Source organism: Bacillus rossius, chromosome 1 (assembly GCF_032445375.1).
Source record: "Bacillus rossius redtenbacheri isolate Brsri chromosome 1, Brsri_v3, whole genome shotgun sequence".
Taxonomy (NCBI): Eukaryota; Metazoa; Arthropoda; class Insecta; order Phasmatodea; family Bacillidae; genus Bacillus; species Bacillus rossius.
In genome coordinates, this window is record NC_086330.1 from 379,053,586 (window position 1) to 379,078,204 (window position 24,619).

General features: G+C 38.4%; 1 protein-coding gene across 6 annotated transcripts in view; it reads left to right on the top strand.

Annotated features, from left to right (window-relative positions):
• LOC134528576 (tudor domain-containing protein 7-like) overlaps positions 1-24,619 on the top strand; it is a 52,707-nt gene that overhangs the window by 1,352 nt on the left and 26,736 nt on the right. Inside the window, exons 2-6 of one of the 6 annotated variants that reach the window (XM_063362319.1) lie at positions 2,863-2,925; positions 15,663-15,821; positions 19,716-19,850; positions 23,910-24,086; positions 24,511-24,606. In XM_063362319.1, coding sequence (XP_063218389.1) covers positions 2,878-2,925; positions 15,663-15,821; positions 19,716-19,850; positions 23,910-24,086; positions 24,511-24,606 — 615 coding nt within the window. In that variant the 5' untranslated portion in view covers positions 2,863-2,877. Of the gene's footprint in view, positions 1-1,361; positions 1,402-2,862; positions 8,564-15,662; positions 15,822-19,715; positions 19,851-23,909; positions 24,087-24,510; positions 24,607-24,619 lie in introns of those variants that run through there. The other 5 variants (XM_063362320.1, XM_063362321.1, XM_063362322.1 and 2 more) reach the window with 5 other exon arrangements.

Below are 24,619 nucleotides of genomic sequence, written 5' to 3' on the forward strand. Positions count from 1 at the left end.
CCGCAGAATCCGTTCTTAGTGAGGGTCTACATCACAAAATGAGTAACTATGCTAAATTTCAAGTCAATCGGGTGTACAGTTTTAGAGATCTCGTGATGAGTGAGTCAGTGAGTGGTATTTCGCTTAATAAACTTCTAGCGCCTGTGGCATTGTCAACACACACTTTGTACGTGTACTGCATGTTGTATCTAACCCCCTCCAACGCATTTGATTCTAAATTGGACTTTTAGTAAGGATCCCTAATGTTACTGATAATATAATATCGCCTATAGCCTTCCTCGATAAATGTACTATCCAACACTGAAAGAATTTTTCAAATCGGACCAGTGGTTCCTGAGATTAGCGCGTTCAAACAAACAAACAAACAAACTCTTCAGCTTTATAATATTAGTATAGATTAGAACTTCTGGTAAAGCAACCATTATTAAACACTTTTATATTTGCCCTTTGGCATAAACATTTCAGAAACATATTGGTGTAAATGTAAATCTGAACGGTATTAACAATATTTTTTTTAAATTAATAATATTAAAGCAATAGTTTTATAAACTTTGCTTACCCTTTCTGCTGATTATTTTATTAATGCCCAGACTTAAAGGGCCCGCCTCGTCAGGGTTGTATGTGTGTTAGAGGCGGGATGATAAGCGCGATGCTCGCTGGTGCTTCCAGCACGGTATAGCCTCTAAGCGCATATCTAGTCATCACAGGATAACTGTGAAATTTGAGCGGTGACCTTAACATTATATGGCGGAGAAATGAAGATAAAGGTGTTATGCAAGCCCCTTAAGTGCTTTCAAGAATCTGTACTGATTGTTTATTGCCTAAAAATTACTCTGAAAACACGCGTTTTAGGCATTTTAACGCTTCTAAAAATACAGTTTAAAAACGTAATCCGAAATTAAAAGTACTTTTCGGCCCTCAGCGAACTCTTAAATGCTATTCGTAAATAGGCCCCACTCAGATATCTTGAGTAGTTTTGAAATCGCGTTGTTTTTCCTGAAGCTCTGCACACCGTATGTGTGCCCAGGTAGGCGGGCCCCTTAACCCAGTTCAGTGGTGAGGCGTGAGGTTTACATGAGGGAAAGCAACAACTCCGTTCACCCCAAAACACCCCGTGGGGGGGGGGGGGGGGGGGGGGCGGTTCCGGGGGCCCTCCCCCGGGAAAATATGGATTTCAAGGTACAAAAGGGTGCTATTTAAGTAGTTTTCTTAACTGAAAATTGACTATTCCACAGGTAGAAAAATTGACATTTTTTAAAAATTATAAACTATTTTTGAAAAATGTTTGGCATACATTATTCTGATAATAAAATACCTACTCTACATTATTTATATACTAAGTGGGAGTGTAGTATCATCGATATCTGGTACAAAATATATAAACAGACAACACATGGCAAAGTAAGTACTTAAAATAAAGATAAGAAGCTCATAAAAATGTACTAGAATAGTAAAAATTAAATGTTGGTATGTTTTGTACCAACACGAAAGAAACTATCTTCATACGTATTCAGAAACTCTGTTAACTGGTACGTGGTTATTCAGTCACTCCAGCGAGATTGCAACTCTCGAGCTGGGATCCCGTATCCGCCACCCGCGGGATGTGGTCGGCAGCAGTTGGCACTGCTAGGCCGCCTCCCGTACGCCCACAAATCCCCCACGCACTACCAGCCAACAGCCCGCGAGAGAGATGCGCGCGCCCCGAGAGACGACCGCCGACTGAAACGCCACCTCGCCACCTGCCCTGCCGAACTGTAGCGTACATAGCCGAAGCAGTCGGCGGAAGAATTCCACCGTCTGCTTCGCCATGTTCGCTTGAGTTCGGCAAGAAAGTGTTACCTTCGTAGCTTCTACCACGTGTTTTTACAGCCAATCCCCTCCTCGAACCTTTGTACCATGCCACCCCCCTTCCGAAAGGAAAATACTGCAGCAGCCTTCCTGCTGAAAGCGGTCCTACCAGCGCTTCTAAACCTAGCAACGCTTCTAAAACAGCATGTTTTGTGTGTCGACGAGTTCTTTTCTTATAGCGCACAGCGCACAGTATTGGGTCCTAAGAAGATAATGTAAAAAATACATACACCTAACTGCACGAGCCAAAGTAAAATACTATTCTGAATAAAATATTTATTTAAAAAGTACATTGTCTGCCAACTGCCTGGGCAAGCACTGCTTGCCTTGCTTGCCCTGACGAGACGCCACTGACCCAGTTGTATATTCATTACATTTTCACTGTGTGTCAATATCACAAATGTAACTTCACATAAACAAACCCCACAGTATTGAAGACAAACACACAACTAGACAGTTTCAACAGATATAGTTTTTTTGTTTCTTTCTTTTCAGAAACCATAGAATGTATTTTCTAATACAACCCAACAAATCCTATTAATTCTGACAATATGCACTTTTGTAATGCATGTAAATGCAATGAAACTTGGGTATATTGATCCTTTTGGTTTACATCCTTCTGCACATTGGCTCCAAGAGACATCTCTTTTTTTTTAAATAGGTATCTAAAGTTTCCATTTGATACGTTTTCCCTTTCTGCCAGATTGCTAAAGTCCTTTGTGTTATGTTAAGTTTGCAGGTGGTTGTTGTTTATACAAGTGTAGGAAAAGGCTTGTCTGCCTGACTCAAAAACAAAACAATACAATGTGATACTATGTTTTTAAATACTATTGTGTAACGACTGACTTCAAAAGCAATTTTTTCATCAAGAAATACGGCGCAAAATTACATTAAAATGTTTCCTAGGTTTACCATTTATAAATTGGCTTTGTATATTTTGTTTTGCATGTTATGCATTTTTTTTTTTTTTGCTTTTACCTGTATCATTAATGCTTACCTGTTTTTTTTGTTCAGGTTTTGGAATTTGAAATGTCTGTGGTTACCCGTGGCCGCGGTTCATGGAAGAAACCTGATACGGTATGTAAACATTTGGACATGTTTACATGTTTATAATTATTGTTGTATCTTAGCTTTGTATTTTGTGATCTAAGTAAGAGTAACTATACATTTTTATGTAATGTATGTAAAAGCTAAATTGTACATGGTGCGACGACCCAGAGATATTCCATAGTTCATCAGTTGACATTGATATTTGGGATGTTATTCTTCTTTGTTGAACATTTATTTGAGATGTATTGTTCCGTTTATTACTGACTTCGCATCATGTAGTTACTGTTAGCTATGGTCTTCGAGTATTGAATTCTCACCAGGTAAGAAAAGAGGTTGTTTAATTATTCTTCCTAGCTGAGATGCTCGCTGGTCGGCATATTTTCGGGAGGAACGAGGGACTTAAGTTTTGAACTGCGGAGCGAATGGACGTTCTCTGTGCGTGTGACAGTTCCTGGGTTCGGGAATTGCGCGCAGAGGACAAGAAGATACGTGGCTACCGCGTAATTAGTTATTTTTGAAGTCTGATTCTTCGTCATGCAGACTATAGGGAGTCGCATTTCGCATTTAAGTTTACTACCGCGTCGGGCGAATATCCGTCCTTGCAAGACTTCCGATCATCTTCATGCTGCAGTTCCTGTCTGCGCTGGTGAGACCTGCCCAAACTAAATATTTTTCAGCACACCCGGAATGGCGTCAACAGTAGCTGTCATCATCAGTATTGCTACTGGATCGTAGTTTAGACTTTTATTTCACAGCAAGACTGCTCGTATATCCTGGAAAGCTGAGGACGAGATCAGTGGTCCAAGAAGAACGGAGTTTCAACTGCCCTCCCCTGAACTAAGCCGGACTATTTTCTTACGAATAACTTATTTATTAGCTAGATGCTCATGAAATTCAATTTAACCCTGAACATTACTGGCATTAGATATAGGTATCAATGGGTCGTCGCGTGCTAGGAAAATTTGTATAAAGTTTAGAGTTATCAAAGTTATCATTTTTTTTGTCTTATCTCCTTATAATATTACTTAATAAACTATGATGAATTTAAATGTTGTAAATTTATGAACCCGTATGATACTATTTCACGTTGACCTGATACTAGATCACACACATCCATTAACATCACAAAATAAATTAAAATATTTAATTACAGATGACCCATCAATGTGGAGCGGAAAGCAGTAAATTCTTATTCCAATACATTAAACACAATAACGTGGGTCTGAAATCTAGCCTAAATTTGATAGATGGCGCACAACTACGGGGCCTCGATTGTCCTAAGCCATTTTCAGGATAGGTGGTAGCCATTTTGTTTAATAACGTCCTCCTTCTCCCATTTACCTTGTCCCTACATCGAGGAAGGAGCTATGTCAGGTGACGAAGGTACGTACTTTCTACGCCACAGAAGCAAAGCCGCAAACGACACCGAGGAATGTGAGCATAATTCAACAGAAAATCGTGATAGTTCATACAGCGAGGTTTTATCGCCCGTTAGGTGTTACTTGGCTGATAATCAAAGTAATAAAGTAACTGGGCAAGCAAGCGCCATCGATTCCCCAGAACAAATTCCATTTTCCAAAGAGAAAGAAAACCCGGTTAGTGCAGTAGAAAACACATCACAGACGGGAACGAATTTAACCACGATGGATGATTTCATGCGTGCTTTTAACACACTTTCTAATCAGCTAAACGCGTCACTAACATTGCAGACAAACAGTATTTCAGAGGAATTAACACGTCAAAGAGCTGAAGCGGCGGAACAAAGCGCAAAAATAACCGAAAACCTAAATAAAATGCAAACGGAGGTATTAGCGAGAGTAGACTATAAGATCTCTGAATTCACGCAACACGTCACTGCACAAATACATAATGTACGCGAAGAAGCACAAAATTTTCGCGATTCAGTCACCGCGAAATTTACTTCTGTCGAAGTTCAGATGCAATGCATGCAGCAATCCATAGAGAATGCTGAAACCGTGTGCCAGGACACAGCTAGGCGGGTAGCAGAGGAAACAATTACGCAAACCACAACTGGCATGGAAATACGTTTCGCTTACGTACAGCAAATGCTACAGCAACACGAGACTGACACTACGCAAGAATTTAAGACGGTAATTAATAAAATCGAACGTTTGGAGAGTTTCGCACACAGGATATCTTTACATGATACTAACGCATGTGTAGTGGAATCGCCGTCAACACAACAACCCGATCGTCACATTCCGGCTTCGCCGTTGCGTACAGACAACCAGTCGGCAAGCACGGCAAACGTCAAACAAACCACGGCAAAAGGGCAAGGGATATTAGTTTTAGATGCCGCCACTACGATTAATCATCCTGCGCGTCATTGGGCCGAAGAAATGCCCACTTTTTCTGCAAAAACGAATGAAAACCCTCGTAAATTTCTAAAATCATTAGACGAATATGCTAACCGATTTAACCTTACAGAATCAGAGAAAATGCGTTGTTTGAGTTCGTGCTTGAAAAGTACTGCGTACTACTGGTGGGAGGTTCACCAAGGCAGCACAGAATCGTACAATGAGTTTTGCCAACTATTCCTACGCCAACACTGGAGTATGAAAATACAAGGAAACCTACGCGCGCAGCTGCATAGCGAAAAATTCGATCCAAAGCGTGGCCGGTCATTAGAGGCGCATCTCAGTGACATGTTCGAGCGAACGCGTTACTTGGACATTGTTATGAATGACGAAGAATTTATAGCTTTGATTTTGGGACAGTTGCCAATGCGTTATCAGCTGCATCTTTCCGGCAGAAACTTTGAAAATATATCTGATTTTCGTGAGCAACTTCTAGCCTACGATCGTTTGGACAGGCAAAGCCGTGCCAACACGAATGTTCGAGAGGAAGGAGAGCGACAGCCGCAAAACAAGCAGCCGCCATTGTACCAACCGTGGGTACGACGAAATGACAACACGAACAATACGAATATACATCGTACACCACAGGCAAACACATTAATTTGGCGTCAAAACAAAACAAATCACAGGCAAAAGCAGTGGTACCACGACAACGGAACCAATGGTAACTATCGTAGTAATTGGCGACGTAAAGGTGCTGATAAACAACCGTATCCGAATGCTTGGCAAAACAGGTATAACAGTAATAGGGATCAGACTACACCACGTCGGGAAGAAGATGTTAGGGGACCCGATAGGACTCCGTCATCTTCGCCTCAACGGCCTCCCAGGTCGCCGCGACAAGGAGAATGCAGACGCGCGCCAAGGAATTTTAAGCAAGACTACATTCGGTCTAAGCTGCAAACACCGCAGTATTATGATGATCATGGCGAGTCACATTATGGTAAGAATTCTCAAAGTCCGCGGAACCGACTGCCACCTGAAACAAATCCCTCTGGTCAGTTGCAAGTTACCCAACTACAAAGCACCGCAGCTTACAACGTTGCCAGTTCAACATCATTGCCTTCATTCCGCAAAAATCATCCATCGTCATCGTTACAGCAACCCGGGTACTTCCAGAGACAAGAACCTGTCAACCCAACTTTTTTCTATTCGAATAGTCAAGGTATTGAACCAATACGCAGCAACGTCGCACAGCAGAACACTAATTTTGTTGCGACGAATCCTGAGACATCTTTAAACCAGTAAGCATCGGTGATGGTAGTCCCCGATCACCTATCGCTACTGTTGACAAAGGGGTAATCCAGTCGAAAATTTAAAAATAAATGGTGATTAACCCCCCATGAAATTTTGTCACACGAACGTTCGGAGGCCTTACCCACACTCTTATTACCTATAATTGACAAGAATAAGGAAGACAATGAAGAGGACGCAAATAAGCAAGAAGAAACGCGAGAGCAGTTGGAGGAGTTCGTCAGAGCGCGCCTTCACCTCGCCGCGGAACGTCGTAGAAGGGGACAGAAGAGAACACGCAATGACAAACTTAATATTGGAGATCTCGTTCTGAAAAAGTCAAATCCTATTAGTAATTTATGGCAACAAGTTACAAAGAAACTGTTTCTCCTGTATGAAGGACCATTTAGAGTGAGCGACATAATCAACGAGAACTGTTACACCTTGAAGGCTTTGGACAGCGAGGAAGTGATTGGAAATTACAATTTAACACAGCTCAGACGGTACAAACAGTATGAATTGCAGTAACTTATAACATCGTTGAATGTTTGTTTCAAGGTGGTAGTTATGTTTGAAGTGAAGAAAGGGGTGAAGCAGAATTGTTTATTTGATCATTAATTATATTTGCATTTCGAATGGATAAATGTATGTTGCATCTCTGAAGTGATTAAACATTGGAAGCGGCTATTTTGTTGTGTTCACTGGATAATAGAAACCAGTGAGGACTTCTTGGCGCACCGCGCTGTCGACGTTATTATTTTTGTCCACTGAGCAATGTAGGCCAGTGCGGACATCTCGTGCAGTGATTGCATTACGTCGATTTTAGTTGCCCACACCTAAATGTGGTAGTGTGACGTGATTAGCTTCAATGTTAAGTATTGAGCGATGCCACATTTTTTTTTCATGAAGAATTTTATGGAAGATTCGAAATTTTGTTTTTTTCTGCCAATTGCCTAATTCACAGCGGACAAGATATCTACCATGAAACTGATATTGCTGCAAGTCTAATTTAACTAAAGAGCTGGCCCACAAACGAAGAACAACTGCTAGCTGTCAATGGAATGAGTACCTCGAGATTATTTCACACTAGCACTCCTCGTATATTGCTTGTCCATGAGTTAGTCGCTATTCTCTCATTTATACTTGTTAGAGTTGTCCTTATACACTCGTTCTAACATATACTCCAAAACAATTAAAGCGAAAATATTGATTTCTATTTGTTTACTTCTATTGTTGAAAGAGATTATCCTAATCTGTATGATGTCCTTCTCCATGCTCCTGTTTATTCTATCGCGTTCTTTTTCTCTTCTTACCTTATTCATGTTTTCATTACACAACACGACATATTACCTACAAATCAAGAACTTGAATGCTGTTGCATTTATTGGTATTTAAGTGTGATTTTCATTTTTCGCACGCCTTGTCATACAAAAATAGGAAATTGTTATTGGTAAAATAATTACTAACTGATTTTCTTTATCTAATATGCAGTCATAAGGGATACTTAAAATAATAAAATAGAAATGCGGTTTCAATTTGTTTAGAAACAACCTATATATATATAGTAGGACTGTAAATATAAGAGAGCATAGTTCTTAATGAATTTGTTGTTTTATTCATATTACATGAATTAGTGATGCAAACTTTATTGTAGACGCAATGTTATGAAATTTTAAAACTTAGATGACAAGAGAAACGGTTAATGATAGGGAATTGTAAAATTAACCTACACCGACACCCATTGAAATAGGTGAACATTAACATTAATTAATACAGCCTCATTAGGGAGTGAAGTGCGCGAAAACGATCGTTGGTATACGATATGCTACTTCGATGGTAATTCGCTAGCGAGTGATTAAGGTCACAGTGCTTCGATCTACACTCATATAAGTACAAACTTCATCTGTTAAGACTTATCGATTTTTTGTAAATTATGTGATTTTGTCAGCGAACAAGTACGTCCGAACAGACTATAACAGTATTAAGTAACAAATCAATTTTATTCTTGGTACAGTTGTATACAAAAGTATTATGTATGATTCATGTTGTCAATTGATGTTGAAAAAAAAAATTTGCATCTTTGTTTATCATCTCCATAAACATAAGTTATGTTATGTTATAAGGGTAGTAATATATGTGATAATGTCAATTGTAATTTTATGTGTAATACCACAAACATTACAATCAAGCACGATTGCTTAGAAAACATTCAAAAATGAAAGAGACTGACATCAAACAAATTGCATAATATTGTCTATGTTTGTCAATTATCAATTTTAAGAGTAATCAAATGTTTTTATTTCTTTCAAGAAGGTATGAGTTAAGAAAATTTACAATAATGTTATGTCATAAATATTAAAATTTTCTTGAAGCGGCTCTGTAAACATTTGGACATGTTTACATGTTTATAATTATTGTTGTATCTTAGCTTTGTATTTTGTGATCTAAGTAAGAGTAACTATACATTTTTATGTAATGTATGTAAAAGCTAAATTGTACATGGTGCGACGACCCAGAGATATTCCATAGTTCATCAGTTGACATTGATATTTGGGATGTTATTCTTCTTTGTTGAACATTTATTTGAGATGTATTGTTCCGTTTATTACTGACTTCGCATCATGTAGTTACTGTTAGCTATGGTCTTCGAGTATTGAATTCTCACCAGGTAAGAAAAGAGGTTGTTTAATTATTCTTCCTAGCTGAGATGCTCGCTGGTCGGCATATTTTCGGGAGGAACGAGGGACTTAAGTTTTGAACTGCGGAGCGAATGGACGTTCTCTGTGCGTGTGACAGTTCCTGGGTTCGGGAATTGCGCGCAGAGGACAAGAAGATACGTGGCTACCGCGTAATTAGTTATTTTTGAAGTCTGATTCTTCGTCATGCAGACTATAGGGAGTCGCATTTCGCATTTAAGTTTACTACCGCGTCGGGCGAATATCCGTCCTTGCAAGACTTCCGATCATCTTCATGCTGCAGTTCCTGTCTGCGCTGGTGAGACCTGCCCAAACTAAATATTTTTCAGCACACCCGGAATGGCGTCAACAGTAGCTGTCATCATCAGTATTGCTACTGGATCGTAGTTTAGACTTTTATTTCACAGCAAGACTGCTCGTATATCCTGGAAAGCTGAGGACGAGATCAGTGGTCCAAGAAGAACGGAGTTTCAACTGCCCTCCCCTGAACTAAGCCGGACTATTTTCTTACGAATAACTTATTTATTAGCTAGATGCTCATGAAATTCAATTTAACCCTGAACATTACTGGCATTAGATATAGGTATCAATGGGTCGTCGCGTGCTAGGAAAATTTGTATAAAGTTTAGAGTTATCAAAGTTATCATTTTTTTTGTCTTATCTCCTTATAATATTACTTAATAAACTATGATGAATTTAAATGTTGTAAATTTATGAACCCGTATGATACTATTTCACGTTGACCTGATACTAGATCACACACATCCATTAACATCACAAAATAAATTAAAATATTTAATTACAGATGACCCATCAATGTGGAGCGGAAAGCAGTAAATTCTTATTCCAATACATTAAACACAATAACGTGGGTCTGAAATCTAGCCTAAATTTGATAGGTAATAGCATATTTATGATATATTTTTCCATCCGCATTAGTATAAATATATTTAAGTACAGTGAATTCATCGTCGTCATCATCATCATCATCATCATCATCATCATCATCATCAACTGCGTCCAGCCTGCTACAGGGTCAGCAAAGTAAAACCTCCTTCATCTTCCTCTGTCCGTCCACCTTTCCTCTTCCTTCACTCTGTTCCATTCTTCTCCTCTTCTCTGCACTCCTTTAGCTGTGCTCTTTCCACCTTCTCCTTGGTCATCCTTCTTCCTGTGTACTTCAACTCGGTCATTTCCCTGGACTGCCTCGCTCTGCCCAGTCTCTGGACACGGCCGTACCATCTCGTCCAAGTCCTTCGTTCCTGATCCTGTCTACCCTTATAATCACCAGCGTACTCCTCATCTACTTCATACCTTTTTGCATCTCTCCTGTCCGGTCCAAGTCTCTGCTCCGTGAGTGACTGTGGGCACATAGTAGGTGTTGCACAACACTTGTTTGCATTCGAATGGCGCCTCCCTCTTCCGTACCAAATTTCCCACACATCTGTATAATGCATTATCTTGTTGTCTCTCTTTACTTATTTCTCCTTTTTTTTTTGTCCTCTCCCTCCAATACATTTCCAAGATACTTAAATGTGAAGTACCTACTAATTTTCCAAATTTTTTTTTTAAATTGATGTAAAGCATTCTAGGGAGTAGCAATGAAAAGTATTGTTGGGAGGACACGGGAGTCCCCGGTGGAAATGCACTAGCGACTGCAACGTCTGCATGGGTTCCATTCTCTGCGAGGACAAACTTCAAGTTTTTACAAAGGTGAACGCTAAGAGAGTCTGAACAACTCTCTTTTTTAGCCACATAAATGTCTTTAATCAGAGGTTTTTTTTGCAAATGAAACAATTGCCCATTTTCACAAATTTTCCGTCGCTGCTCCATTTGCGTAACTTGTGTCCTGATGACGTCAACGAGACACTGATCATGTTTCCACTTGCGAGAACGCCGAGTAGGGATCGCCTTGGGTGTTGACCTTGACATCTTGGTGACGGGTGGTCTGTCCAGAGTGGCTAGCAACAGGGAGGACTTGGAAAAATCAGGGAATTTTCAGCAATGTGAAAAACACAGGGAAAAGTCTGGGAATATCTCAGGCAGTCAGGGAATTTTTTTTTAATGATGAAATTATTGAAAAATTGCAAGTTGCAGCAGAGATTTATTTTTATTTGTATTGGTTCCACATAAAAATCCATTTCCTAACACTTTCCAACCTGTGTCAAAATGTTACAAAAATTTTTCTCCCGTTCTTTTTTTGCTCGTGAGTATACCAACACTTGTAGCACGTGCATTGAATCCAGTGATGGCGACAGAAGTGCCGTAAACTGATTGATGGTTTCCCGTGGCAATAGTGAAGAGTCGTGATTTTAAACTTGAATTTTTTTTTATAGTTTTTGGCAACTAACTTAAGTCATTCACTAGGTAAAAATTTTTGGTCCAGATCTGGAAAAGTCAGAGAATTTTTAATCACAGACTTGCTGGCCTCCCGGTCTCTCAGTTACCTCTGCGTACAGTCCGCCCTTCCTGGGGCTTGTTCTCGGGGCCCGTAAGGGCTCCAGCTGGTACAGGGGCGAGATCGCACGCCCGACTGTGAGGAGGGCAGAGACAGGCTGACCATTCCCCCACAGTCATCAGGGACAAGTCTTACAATCAAACCAAAATATTTTTGACCAGATTTTATGGGTTTTATTTTCATACCAGTTTCATTATTAAAACAGTAGTGTTATTGTTTTTATTTTTTTTATAAAATGGTTTATTATAAAATAATAGCATATTACTGAACAAATGTGGTACTTAAATGTTCCATGATACTAATTTCTCCAAAACAGTGTCATTTTGACTGATACATGTACTTATTCAATAAGAATGTTTAACTTTTCGGCACAAATAAAATTAATCTGTTAAGTATTTCTGTGTTTGAAAAATGTTCCTAATGTATAAAATGATTAATAACTGTTGCAAGATTTAAAAAGTAAACTTTTCCCGACTTTTTTTTTTATAAAAATTGTGGGGAAAATGTCAAATCTATATTACTTTCATTAAATTTAATGTTAAAAATATTAGGTATTTGTCAATTAGTTATGTTTTGATTCAAAATGCTGATTAGTTTTGTAGAGTAATATTTAAGAGCTATAATATGTAATTAAAAATAGAGTAATAACATTTTCATCACAAAATTTATGTTATTCCATGATCATAATTTAATGTGTATAATTTCAGGCCACTAATTTTTTTTTAAATATTTTGTTTTAAGAAGCAACAAAAAATTTTATTTACAAAACAAAATTGCAATTATTAAAGTTTGGAGTTTGTTCCATTTTTAGAACATTTTCAGTACACTTTCGACCATCATCTCAATCAGCTGTGATTAGTAAGTCTTGTATAATTTAAAGCAGAAACATCATCAACAGTACACATTTAAGGAAGAATTATTATTTAGACCAACATCTTGAATATTGATTTCATATAATTATTGTGCAGCTGAACATCAAAGTGAAAGATTCTTATAAGAGTAATGCGTTGAAGGGATCCTTCATATGAAATGATTTTCAATTGAATGACAAACTTGAATTGATTTCTACTGTGATATCTATTTGTATGGTTTCAAAATAGACGATATTAAATGAATAGTAGATAGTTACATCAAGAGCCAATAAAGAAACTCCGTGAACTTCAGTTGTACTGTGGAAGATAGAAGTGGTGATTATTGTACCACGACTGTTCATCACGTCGGGTCAGAAAACTGCGACCACACCAACTACTGCGTTTCCGGAACCATCATCCGGAGCAGCTGTTCCCAATTTTTTTTCGGCCAGGGGGACCCTACGATTGACGTTTCTTTCGGCGGAACCCCATCTCCTTCAAAGAAAGTTATTTGACAATAATTTTGCCTGCTTTGTATGGCATTCGTCATGACTACACCTGTATTTCGTGATTTCATTTCATGTCAAGGTATTTCACAAAACACTGTAGCTTTTTCTAAGAGTCATGGCAAATTGTGAGGGTGCAGCAGTACGGTGACCACATTCTCATTGGCCCCGTCAAGAGCGGGACGACACCTATCACCGACCTCAGCCAATAACCACAGGAGAAAAGCTACAGTATTTTGTGAAATACCTTGACGCGTGATGTATTCGCGAAATACAGGTGTCCCTAGTCATGACTCACGGAACACCTTTTGGGAACCGCTAATCCAGAGAACACGTTCTTTCAAGTCGAGCTCACATTTGTATGATGAACAGATGCACACGTACTACTGAGGGTATTTGCAGGTTTCATGCTCCATGATCTATAAACTAGAAGGTTGTAAAGGGTAATTAATTCATGCATGAAAATGTTCAAATTTTTTTTTTTTTTTTCAACTTTTAGCATCCTGACTTCAAATCCTTATAGTAAATATGGTAACACTGATTATTACATTTTAATTCTTATTTGCTCTATATTTTAAATTGCCAATATTTTACACAATAACTTTATGTTCTACTATCTCAGTATACACACCTAGAGCATACCATAGTAAAATAAGTCTCATTATTTTGTTTGTTCTTCAAGTTATTATATTGAATCACTTGTATGAGTTTAGAACGAGGTCGCATCAAAGTATTCACAGTGTCATGATTTTAATTGCATTTTTGGTCCTTTTTGATGTATTAACTTGAATTTTGGTGTTATATGGTACATGTTTTTTGGTGTTATGTAGCTAAGAAAAAACACATACATACACACACATATATATAATACTGATAGTTTTTAAATGTTTGTCCATTGTTTCATGAAATAATTATTTCACATTTGCACATACTAAATTTTTGTAAAAATTGCATTTTTTCATTTGTTTTCTTACAAATTTACAAGATGTTATGTTAAAGTATTGATACAATTAACACCCAGAAAAGTGCCTAACTCTGGATAATATATTTGAATGTACACAATTGCTTCCTCCAGCCATACCAGCAGAAGTGGTGAATGGAGGTTGCTATTGTGTTTAATCCCGCAATGTTAATAAGATAGTGGTGAGGGCAAAATAAACTATCTACGTATTAGTACTATAGCTTCTATTACTTGACCTACTGTTACATTAATATCATATTATGAAATACTTTTAATTTTCTACTAGTGATCAACTGTCATTATCTAATTTAATCCAAGTCCGTTTGTCCATTATGACTTTCTCTGCTTTCAGTTTCTTTAACTTTGTGTGTACTTTTATACACTAGCGCCATTGTTTTTTTTTTTTTTTTTCAATCAAAATTCTCAATGAAATTCTTGGGATAATAGAATAGATAGTTTCTTTATACTGCAGCAATGAAAAACTTATTTTATTCACCATATTACTGCGTACAACATTGATTATTTACCAGTCTTTGAATTAAATGCTGGCTTTATTGTCTGCATAATCAAAGAAGTAGATGGATAAATTCTCTTTGAATGTGAAGTTCAAGAATAGTCTGGAACTTGATAGCAAGGATTATGTATCTTCTTTTTTGGACTGTGGCAGCAAGTAATGTTTCACACATGCAATTTGCGGGTGTTTTTACAAAGTTGTGTGTGTAGCACCTAAAAATTGGGTAAAGATAATAAGTTATTGCGAACCATGAGGTAAAAAGTATTTTATTAATATGTATTCATGTGTATATGAAGACTTTTGAAATTCTTAAAGGGCTCCTTAAAATCTCTTTAGTTTTTATTTGTGTTATAAAGGTATGGCCCATGCTCAATCTGTGCCTGCAGTTCTCGGGACTCTTGCTGATTTGCTGTTAGGTCTGTCTCTCCGTAAGACACTGTTTGTTTGTTGGTGATGTACGCTGATCTGACTGGCTCACTTTGGGCCAGTTTGTATACCTCTCCTTCGGTAGTGCACCCTCCACGCCTCAGCCGTTGTGATCACCGCACCTCGTTCCCTCGTTCCCTCGCTACCTCGCTACCTCACTGTTGTGACAGTGCTGCTTTCCATCTAGGAGTTCTAGTAGCAACATTAAACCGTCGTCTTCTTCGACTCCTTCAACCCGTCACCCGGTTACACCTTGGGTGGCGTGCTTTAACAGTCTGTGCAATAAATAACATGCTTGTACAATTGCGCAGCTGGCCACAGTCGATCGTAAACAGACTTGTGCATAAATATGCGGTTCCATGATAAATGTATATCATGCTTCCTTCACAGATAATAGATCAACTTCATTCTTGTTGAGGGAAGCAAGTGAATAATGAAATGCAACCGTGAGACAATAAGGTTCAACTGTAGTTGGTTTGTCATGAATTAAAAAGACTTAAGGAATCCAGTTTGTCTGTCATTTTAAGTCCTTGTTCCAGAAGAGGAAAGAAAAATTATAGTTTGGTTTTGTTTACTGTGTTATAAGTTTTGTTTACTTGATTTATCATTTAAGCGGGACTTAGTGATGAAATTGTAAATTTTTGTTGGTACAGTTGAAAGTCTTTTAACATGAATTAATGAAGAAGGCTTGATGTATTTTTGTTCACCACTTTGTGTCATTTCTCTGTACTGCACATACAGAGACGCGTTGTTTCTCACGAGATGATTGAGCAAGTTGCGACGTATTGCAAAAACGTGGCGTACCTTTTGGAGTTCACGAAGATGCATGGGTTGCCCCCACCTGTTTGCACGTTGTTCTCGCTTTGCTGTGGCATGACCCGATACATCTGCAGGATATCAGTAAGTTTTCGTGAAGCAGTCGAGAGGTGAAATACTGTAGATGTTTGTTGTGGTGCATAAGAGAGTTGCAGTTGATAGTAGGTAATTGTCGGTAAATGCAATACGTAGCAGTAGTTTGTTTGGAAGTAGTACATAGATTTAAGGAATTTAACTGAAAAAATATTGTCTTGGTACCTTTGTTCTTTTAAAAAAAAATTTTTTTTCATAAAATTGGTGTTTAAATTCACTGTAGAGGTAAGTGAACTCCCAGATTTGTTTCATGATGATTCATAAAGTTCAATTTTCAGTATTTAATTTATCCACAATATTGTAAATTTATTTTGGGGGAGGAACACCATTTAAATCAGACGTCTATGTTTATTAAGAAGTTACACGTTCCCGTATACATTGTACGTTAAACAGTTAAAAAGAATCAGTTTGTGTTGCGGTGTGGTCCACACACGTGACCACACAATAATTACGCAAGGGGGCTTAAATACTTGCGGAGAGTAATAAGAATAGTTATTTTAACAGCCCGCCGGCCAGCAGTAGCCCCGAAGAGAAACATAAAAAGATTTAAAGACTCAAGAACATGAACGGAGAACTTCTTATCCATGAATACGAGGGGTTAGGTCCCCGGGGTGCTGGTGCGTCTGCTCTCGGCCGGTGATGACGAAGGACTGGGGCGAGCGAATGGCGTCTCGTGCCAAACCAAGCTACCGTTATGTTTTTATGATTGCGCGCCAAGGGTTATTAAAAACTCGACACACAAAAATTGTACAATTATCGTGGCTAGAATGATTAAAATATATAGTAATTAAAAAATTAATATTCAAACAAAGTCTAGCTTAGGCTAGACTCTGGTCCGCTTTGGGAATGTCCGGTGTCGTCTTCATTTTATGCAAAATTAAATATTAAGATTTATTAAACAAAACTCTCCTGGCCGATCTACCGTGCCACAAAACGCTGAGTATAAGAAATAAAGGTTTACGATTTAGTTTATAATTATGTAAGGGGTCAGAGCACAGAAGATGTCTGTGGCGTGCCATTCAAACACACGTCTACGTGTCTGCGGGGCAAGCGCCAGGGAGGAGAGGTTAGGGATGCCACGGGACCGCAAAGGGAGCGGAGTCTGGCCAGGCTCAAAGGGGCAGCGTCCCGGGCGACGTCAAACCTCATATCTGATACCTGCTTCATCATTTGTGTATTTGTTTTGTGTTGTGTTGTTTGTCGACTTTTTAGTGTTGTGCCAACGTCAAAACTTCCTCAACTGTTGGTGGGCATGTCACAGATCTATAAATAAATAATATTTCCTTGTCCTTTTTATTTGGTTTACATTACAAATGTGGTTGAATGGATCAAAGTTAGTAAAATTAGGCTGAGACATCTGGAGTGAAACATATGAACTCCCAATTTAATGAGGTGTTTTACATATTTTACTACTTCAGTGAGTTCTTTATTTTGAATTAGATTTGTTAAACAACCGAAAACTGTCATCTAGACCAAGTTCAAGGAGAATTTTCCTGAGAGCAAATTTGGAACAACTTGTATTGATTGAGATCATCTTCGTAGTAGTATGTTGATTGTTGGTGATGGTATTTATCCAAATTTTTGGAGCTTTTATCCCTGAATTAGCTTTTCCTGTAGCTAATTTGGTTTCAGTAGAAAGTGTGTGTTTGTAATTTTCTGTTGGGATGGACTAAGTTATTATTTTGAAGTTAATAATTTGTTTGTTTTTTTTGTATTATTATGGTACTTATTTGTCTTTGTGTTTCAGTGTATGTGTGTGTTGTAGGCTTGCAAGCTTGCTTTATTGCTTGATGATTTATTGTTTCAACCTGAACAGAACCAGTCCTGGATGTAACTTTTTTTTTCATCTCAAAGACATGTCTTGCAATAATACATTAAATTTTCTTCAGTTTACACACTCATAAGTAAAGGTTGTATCTGGAAAAAAAAATTTATAATTTAGTTATCTTCATACTTTATATTTATAAAAGAACAAATATTTACCAAAGTTCAAATTATCCTATTAACTGCAGTAGATAGTATTGAATTGTTAAGGCGGGAGCCGCCAGCCAGCCGAGTGATATGGCCGGGGTGCAGAACCAGAAGTCATGAGGAGGGGTGCACTAAAAGTGCTCCGAGAAAATCCACCTGTCCACTGCAAAAGCTACTAGGCATATGACGTCCTAAAAAGCTTGTCTGTACAGCAATTAAAACACCATGATTGCATTTTATTTTTAATGCATTGCCTGAGAACTTGGCGTAAGGTAGCAGTTTTACATTGTTTGTTCCAGCTTCAATGAATAAACAAAATTCCAAATACAGGTTGTTTGCGAACAACGGGGAATAAAAGTAATGGGCGATAGGGAATGCCAAAACAAGCTGTTTTTTTGTTACTAAATTGATGTCCAGAAAAGCCACCCCAGCAGGGCTACAGGCGTGAACGGCATCGCACAAATTTCAATTTCCCGCACATTATTCATAGAGACCGGAAAAATTCGCGAATTCATTTCGCGATAGAGTAAAATACAAATAGTTATACCTCAGTGCTGCCTCTGCATTTGGCTCACAACTCACCTGGATGACTCTGGGCCAATGAGAAACACCCGACCAAAGCTTTATAGAATCACAGGCTGCTTCGGTGGGACGTCTCACAAGACAGCAGCCAATGAGTGGGTGACATTTGACTGAGTGTACGTAGGACTATGGAGTTCATCCTAGAGGTCGTTGAACCCGCGAATTTTGCCGGTCCCTAGTTATTCACCACTCCAGAGGCATGGAGGTTGCGTAGTCAGAGTGCCGTTACGTTGAAACGCAGGCAGGCGATGATGTTTAGACGTCTGGTGAGCGGAACAGTGAATCGTTGGTTTGTGGCGCGCTTACGTTGTTTGGCTTTGGGCCGTTAGCGCAGTGCCGATGGTTCAGTGAGTACGTGTGTCGACCACAGATCTTACGACCGACGACAGCGTGGCAGTCTCGACATTCGCAGGGACGTGCGATGTACTCACGGTGTACAGAGGAGGCCGGAGGTATCGCCGCAGAAACTCTACTCGCATACCACAGGCACTTTCACGACAGAACTGTATCGAGTAGGAATACACCATCATGTGTCTCAACCAGCGACTGTTTGAAACCGGGGGCACGCCGACCAGCTCGTCGCTAGTGCGTGTGGCCAGCTGCAAACATCGCGCTTGTTCGCCGTCTTCCTTCAGAGCGCTTGAACGTCACGGCGCTGCTGCAGCGCGTCTGCTGAGCCAGTGGAGAGGCGCACGAAGCGCTGAAAATTCAAATTTATGCGATACTGTTCGTTCCTGTGCATCTTGGCAGGGATTTATTTCCGGACATATGTGCCTCAACAAAAAATTGCTTGTTCTGGGATTCCTGTCGTGAAAAAAAATCAACTCGTTAATAAGACTGCAATTTGTGCGGTATGGTTCACGCCAGTAGCTTGACAGGGATTTGTTTCTGGGAATATATGTTCCTCAACAAAAAAAATTTTTTTTTTTTTGGGATTCCTGTCTGTCACTAGGGGGCATTTATTTTTTGTGAAAAAAATCTACTCGTTCATAAGACTGCAGTAATGTATGCCTATGCTAGGCGGCCGTCTGTAAATAAAAGCTATTACCCTATTTCACCGGCTATGATTGGTGTGTTGATAGTAAACATGTACCAGAAAAAAAAAACCTGCAGACCACGAAACCCGGACAATGCTACAAAGTTTTAACACATGGCTGGTCCGGACTGGTCCGGAAATATTTCCGTGAAAAAAAAAGCATGGCCCCCTACCTACCACCTATTAAATTTATGCCCTGTTGTTTGCGAACGCCCCTTTATGCTTCGGCTGAACATCCTCTGTATTCAAAGTGTTACTGCTTGTACTATTGTGCAATGATGGATTTCTTTTGACAGGTTAGACGTTTCCCGACTGTCGTCGGCTCTTTTGCCGATAAAGGTTCTAGTGCTATTGAAAACGCAGCCAAAAAGTTCGTGGAAGAATCGGAACTAATTATAAATGCGAAAAGTCCTGAGGACTGTATCATTGAGGTTAGTAATTAATTGTGAATTTTAGAGACAAAACACTATATAAGTGATGGGTTAGTGGCCTTTGTGTTGCTCTGGCCTGTGCGCCTCTCTTCATTTCCTTTTAACCATAGTATTCTACATTTTCTGTAATCTGGTTCCTCTCTTTGTAGCCTTTGTCTACCTCTGCCGTTCTAACTTATTACTTATTCTGGATGCCTAAACAGTACGTCCAACAAGTCTGTCTCTTTGTTTTTAATAAACATTACTTCTACCTTTGCCCACAAATTTTAGTACATTTTCTTTTCTTATCATTTCACACCCATCTATCTACCTTCAGGACTATCAGCATTATCGTGTTACACCGTGTATGAGCTTGGATTTGTAAATTTTATGTTTTTAAATTAAAAAGTTTATTTAATTACCTATGTATCAATATGTGACTTGAAAGTAAGTCTAAGCTATTCTTTTAAATTTTTATAAAATTCTGTAAGATGTTGATAATCATTTTGATTGTCCATCTCTTATAATTTTTTTTTTTATTTTTGTGTGTTCTCGTCATGTTATTTGACTTTTTGTTTTGTAGTTTTAATTTTTTTATATGTTGGGGAATTTTTTTAAGTTCATTAGAGGTGGGCAAACGTGAAATTCAGGGAAATCGGCCAAGGAATCGACTATGGCCTATTGTAAGGTTCCTCCAAACATTCACCTGAGTTATATCTAAGCCTATGCCAATAATAGTTTTCTGATGCAAAGTGAATATTTCAAAATGTTTAAAATATTCACAAGTAAAATCAAATTGCAAATACTTTTCTCAGAAAAGCTGTATTACACTTATTTTTAAAAATATTTACTGGAATAGAATAATATATTATATATATATATATATATATATATATACATATATATACATATATATATATATATATATATATATATATACATATATAACCTACATACACACATACTTTAACGTTTGTAAGGTTTATACTGATTATAAATACAATTGCGTCCACAATTTGAAATTTTTTTTAAGTAAAAAACTTAATTCACTCTAAGCATATACAGTACACTCCCGATTATCCGCGAAATTAAGTGGCAGGGCCACCGCGGATAGTGAAAATCGCGGATAAACCGCAAAAGAGCCGAAAATGGGAAACAAAAAAGGAAACATTAATTTCAACTTTAAAATCTAATCATTTATGTACAGTAAAAGTTACAATTAACAGTAAAAAAATTTAAATGATGCTAAAATTATAATATTGTACTGAATAATTAACATAAAATACATTTCAGTAATGTAAACATAAAAGTGCTCAACCATACGACTAGAAACAAAGTGCGACAGAGACAAAAATAGCAGCGCATGCCAGCCTACTGCAAGAGTTCCGAGAAGGCCTGTGGCGTTTTACTGTATACTACACAATACACTCGTCAGTAGAGTTCAAATTAGCTCACTTGTAATAAAATACAGATTTACATATGTTATGTATTTTTTCGTAGCATGCGTGGATCATCCGCCTGCGAATAATAGGGAGTTTACTGTATAGCATTAAAATTTAAATCATTTTCATACCAAAAACTGTACTATTTTGTGATTAACAAAGATTTTGTCCATTTCAAACATTACAATACTTGAGCATTTTTAAATGTCATGTTAAGTTCTAAAAAAAATCATAGTATCAGTTGTAAAATTTATATTAAAATTTTTTAAAACATAAAGCGATATTGTAATGAAATAAAAACTGAAAGATATGAAACACGTTCTCCTTGATTCACACAGCACAAAGGGCATTGTCCTGTTGGCTGCATACAGTGGTATTGGTACTAGTGATTGGCACTCTAAAAGAAATAACGAAAAATAACTACATTTCTTATTTCCAAATACAATACAGTCCCGATTATCCGCGAAATTAAGTGGCAGGGCCACCGCGGATAGTGAAAATCGCGGATAATCAGCAAAAGATCCGAAAAAGGGAAACAAAAAAGGAAATATTAATTTCAACTTAAAATTCTAAAAATTTATGTACAGTAAAAGTTACAATTAACAGAAAAAATCATTAAATTATGCTAAAATTTTAGACACAGAGGATGAAGGGAAATGGAACGTTTCTACCGTTTGGTCCAGAGAGCCTGCCCGTGAGGAGGTCCTGGCGACAGGGATAATTCAAAAAGTAATTCGCGTGTGCGGGCGCTAATGTGGCATTGTGTTGAACCATAACACTTCCACGAACATTTTGTGGTAAAAATCGTAGCTAAATTCTACCCTAAACGCCGACAGTGTACTGATATGTAACTGGTCGAGAGACAGCACCAGGTGGGCCATGTTGGAAAGGTACGTTGTCGCAAATCTTAGACACGCCAACTCATTTTAGGCCCCAAAGCACTACAGTAACGTTGTGATTCGTTGTTCATTACACGGCCAATAGTGCATGTTATTAAGTGTAAAATTTGTTGTATGCCCCGTGGCTTTATTATTAATGATATAAACATATGTACATATATAGACAAACCTGAACACCCAAGGCCAGTAGTCCAGAGTGTACTGTTTTGTGTAATACCCATTTTGAACTAGTCAGAAACTTTTAAAGATACCCCGAGATACTCATTTATTTGAAATAAAGTGAAACACAAACGTTTGGTTGCTAACTGTGCCCAACCTATTCAGAGATTTTAGATTTTTGGCTATTTTTTTTTTAAATTTGTCTTAACCAATTTTTTTCTGAGAGAAATAAGACATTGGTCTTTGGCATAACTGAGTGTTATGTGTGTGTGTGTGTGTGTGTGTGTGTGTGTGAAGAACATTGTGGGAATGTGTGCTGTATTTTATTTTGGCAGATGCTTTTAGAGAAGAACTAAAATTTCAGCAAGTTTTTGAATCTTTTCTCCAATAGGCAATCCATCGTACATCAAGTGAAGAAACTAACCTCGGAATACAGAATTTTGTCTCCTACTGGCGTGTTTTTTTTTTTTTTACTGTGATGGCCGACCTGGCTCGTTGCTAACGTTGACAAGAAATGTCCTCCGTTGCTGACAGAAGTTACTGTCTTGCATGGCTTTCTAGATAGTGTTTACTCAAGATGAGTAAAAAGTTTGCAGACAAGGTGTAATCTGGTTCATATTACATTTGTCTCTTGAGGAATGTTGATGCAAGCACACACAGTTTAATACCTGACTGTATGTTGGATGGTGTCTCAAGGAACAGAAATGTACTTTTGCGCACATCATGTCTGTCTGAAAATGATTGTGCACGGAGGTACGTGGCAGTGCCTTTTCACGTTAGGTTTCCATACCAGAAGTCTGATCCTCGGACGTGTGTTTTGGATTAATGCATTTTTGTCATATTTCTTTTACTGCAATTTGTATGGATGTTTCATTATTAGGGACTGGAAAAATTCGCGAGTTCAATGATCTCCAGGATGAACTCCATAGTTCTATGTACACTCGGTCAAATGACACCCACTCATTGGCTGCTGTCTTGTGAGACGTCCCAACGTAGCAGCCTGTGATTCTTATAAAGCTTTGGTCTGGTGTTTCTCATTGGCCCAGAGTCATCCAGGTGAGTTGTGAGCCAATAGCAGAGGCAGCACTGAGGTATAACTATTTGTATTTTAGCCTATCGCGAAATGAATTCGTGAATATTTCCGGTCTCTATTCATTATAAATTCAAGCATTGATATATTACTTTTTTTTTGCAGTTAATTTTAATAAGGCATATTTTGTGTGTTAGCTTATCTAATTTTTAAAGTCTGGCAAACATTTGTAATTGTAATATTGGGTTGGCTAATTAATCACATCATGGCTGCTCACTAAAAGCTTTGTTTTTCTGTGTTTTTCCCGTGTGGGTAATAGGTAAAAAATTTTATATTTATAGACCCATTTTTGAAAAAAATTTCCAAAAAAAAAAAAAGAACTTATATTTCAAATGGTGGGTGCAACTGAACTTCAAGAAGGATGGTTTACGTTAGAGCATGTCGGCCCGTGATGCAGCTCAGGTGACGGGGTGGAGACCCACGGGTGCATGTGACGGTGAGTCCTCGTGGACGGATGGCTGACGGTTCGGGAGGTGTGTGTTGGGGACAGTTGGTGCGGCAGCACCCGGGGGGCTTGCTGGCGGAGCACCTGCCCGGGGAGTACCAGCGCATGTACGGGAGGGCAGTCCCGCCCGACTGGCCCGACGTCGTGGAGAGCTGCCCCGACCTCTCCGAGGACTCCGCGCCGGGACTCGGCCCCAAGATACACTACCGCCCGACCACGACCGTGAGTCAGCGGCAGACTGTTTCGAGTGCTCTTGTGTGGCGATTCTCACCGTGCCCTTGAATTTAATCATTGTATCATTAGTTTTCTATCTCACCTAGAAATTAGTTTTAAAGTTTTTATATTACTTCCATGCATATGAAAACGTATGATTTAGTTGTGTGTATTAAAACATGAATGTGAAATGTGTGCGTTCACTAATTGCCACTATATCTGGCCACAAGGAGAATGACTTTAAATAAATATATTATTTTTTCCTCTATATATTTTTTTTTCTTGCAAATTTTACTATCAGATTTGTGGCTTACACCTTCGTAACCAATGTTTTTTTTTTTTTTTTTTTAAAGTGTGTTTTTTCAAACTGAAGGTTATCTGTGTGTATGTGATGCGTAATTAAAGTTGCAGTTATTATTTTCATGTTTGCCAGAACTACATCAACCAGGAGCCAGAGAATACGTGGGTCGTCGAAGTGTTGGATGTGCAGTCCACCGCAGATGTTTCCGTCAAGACTGATGACAACGTGGTGAGGAACTGTG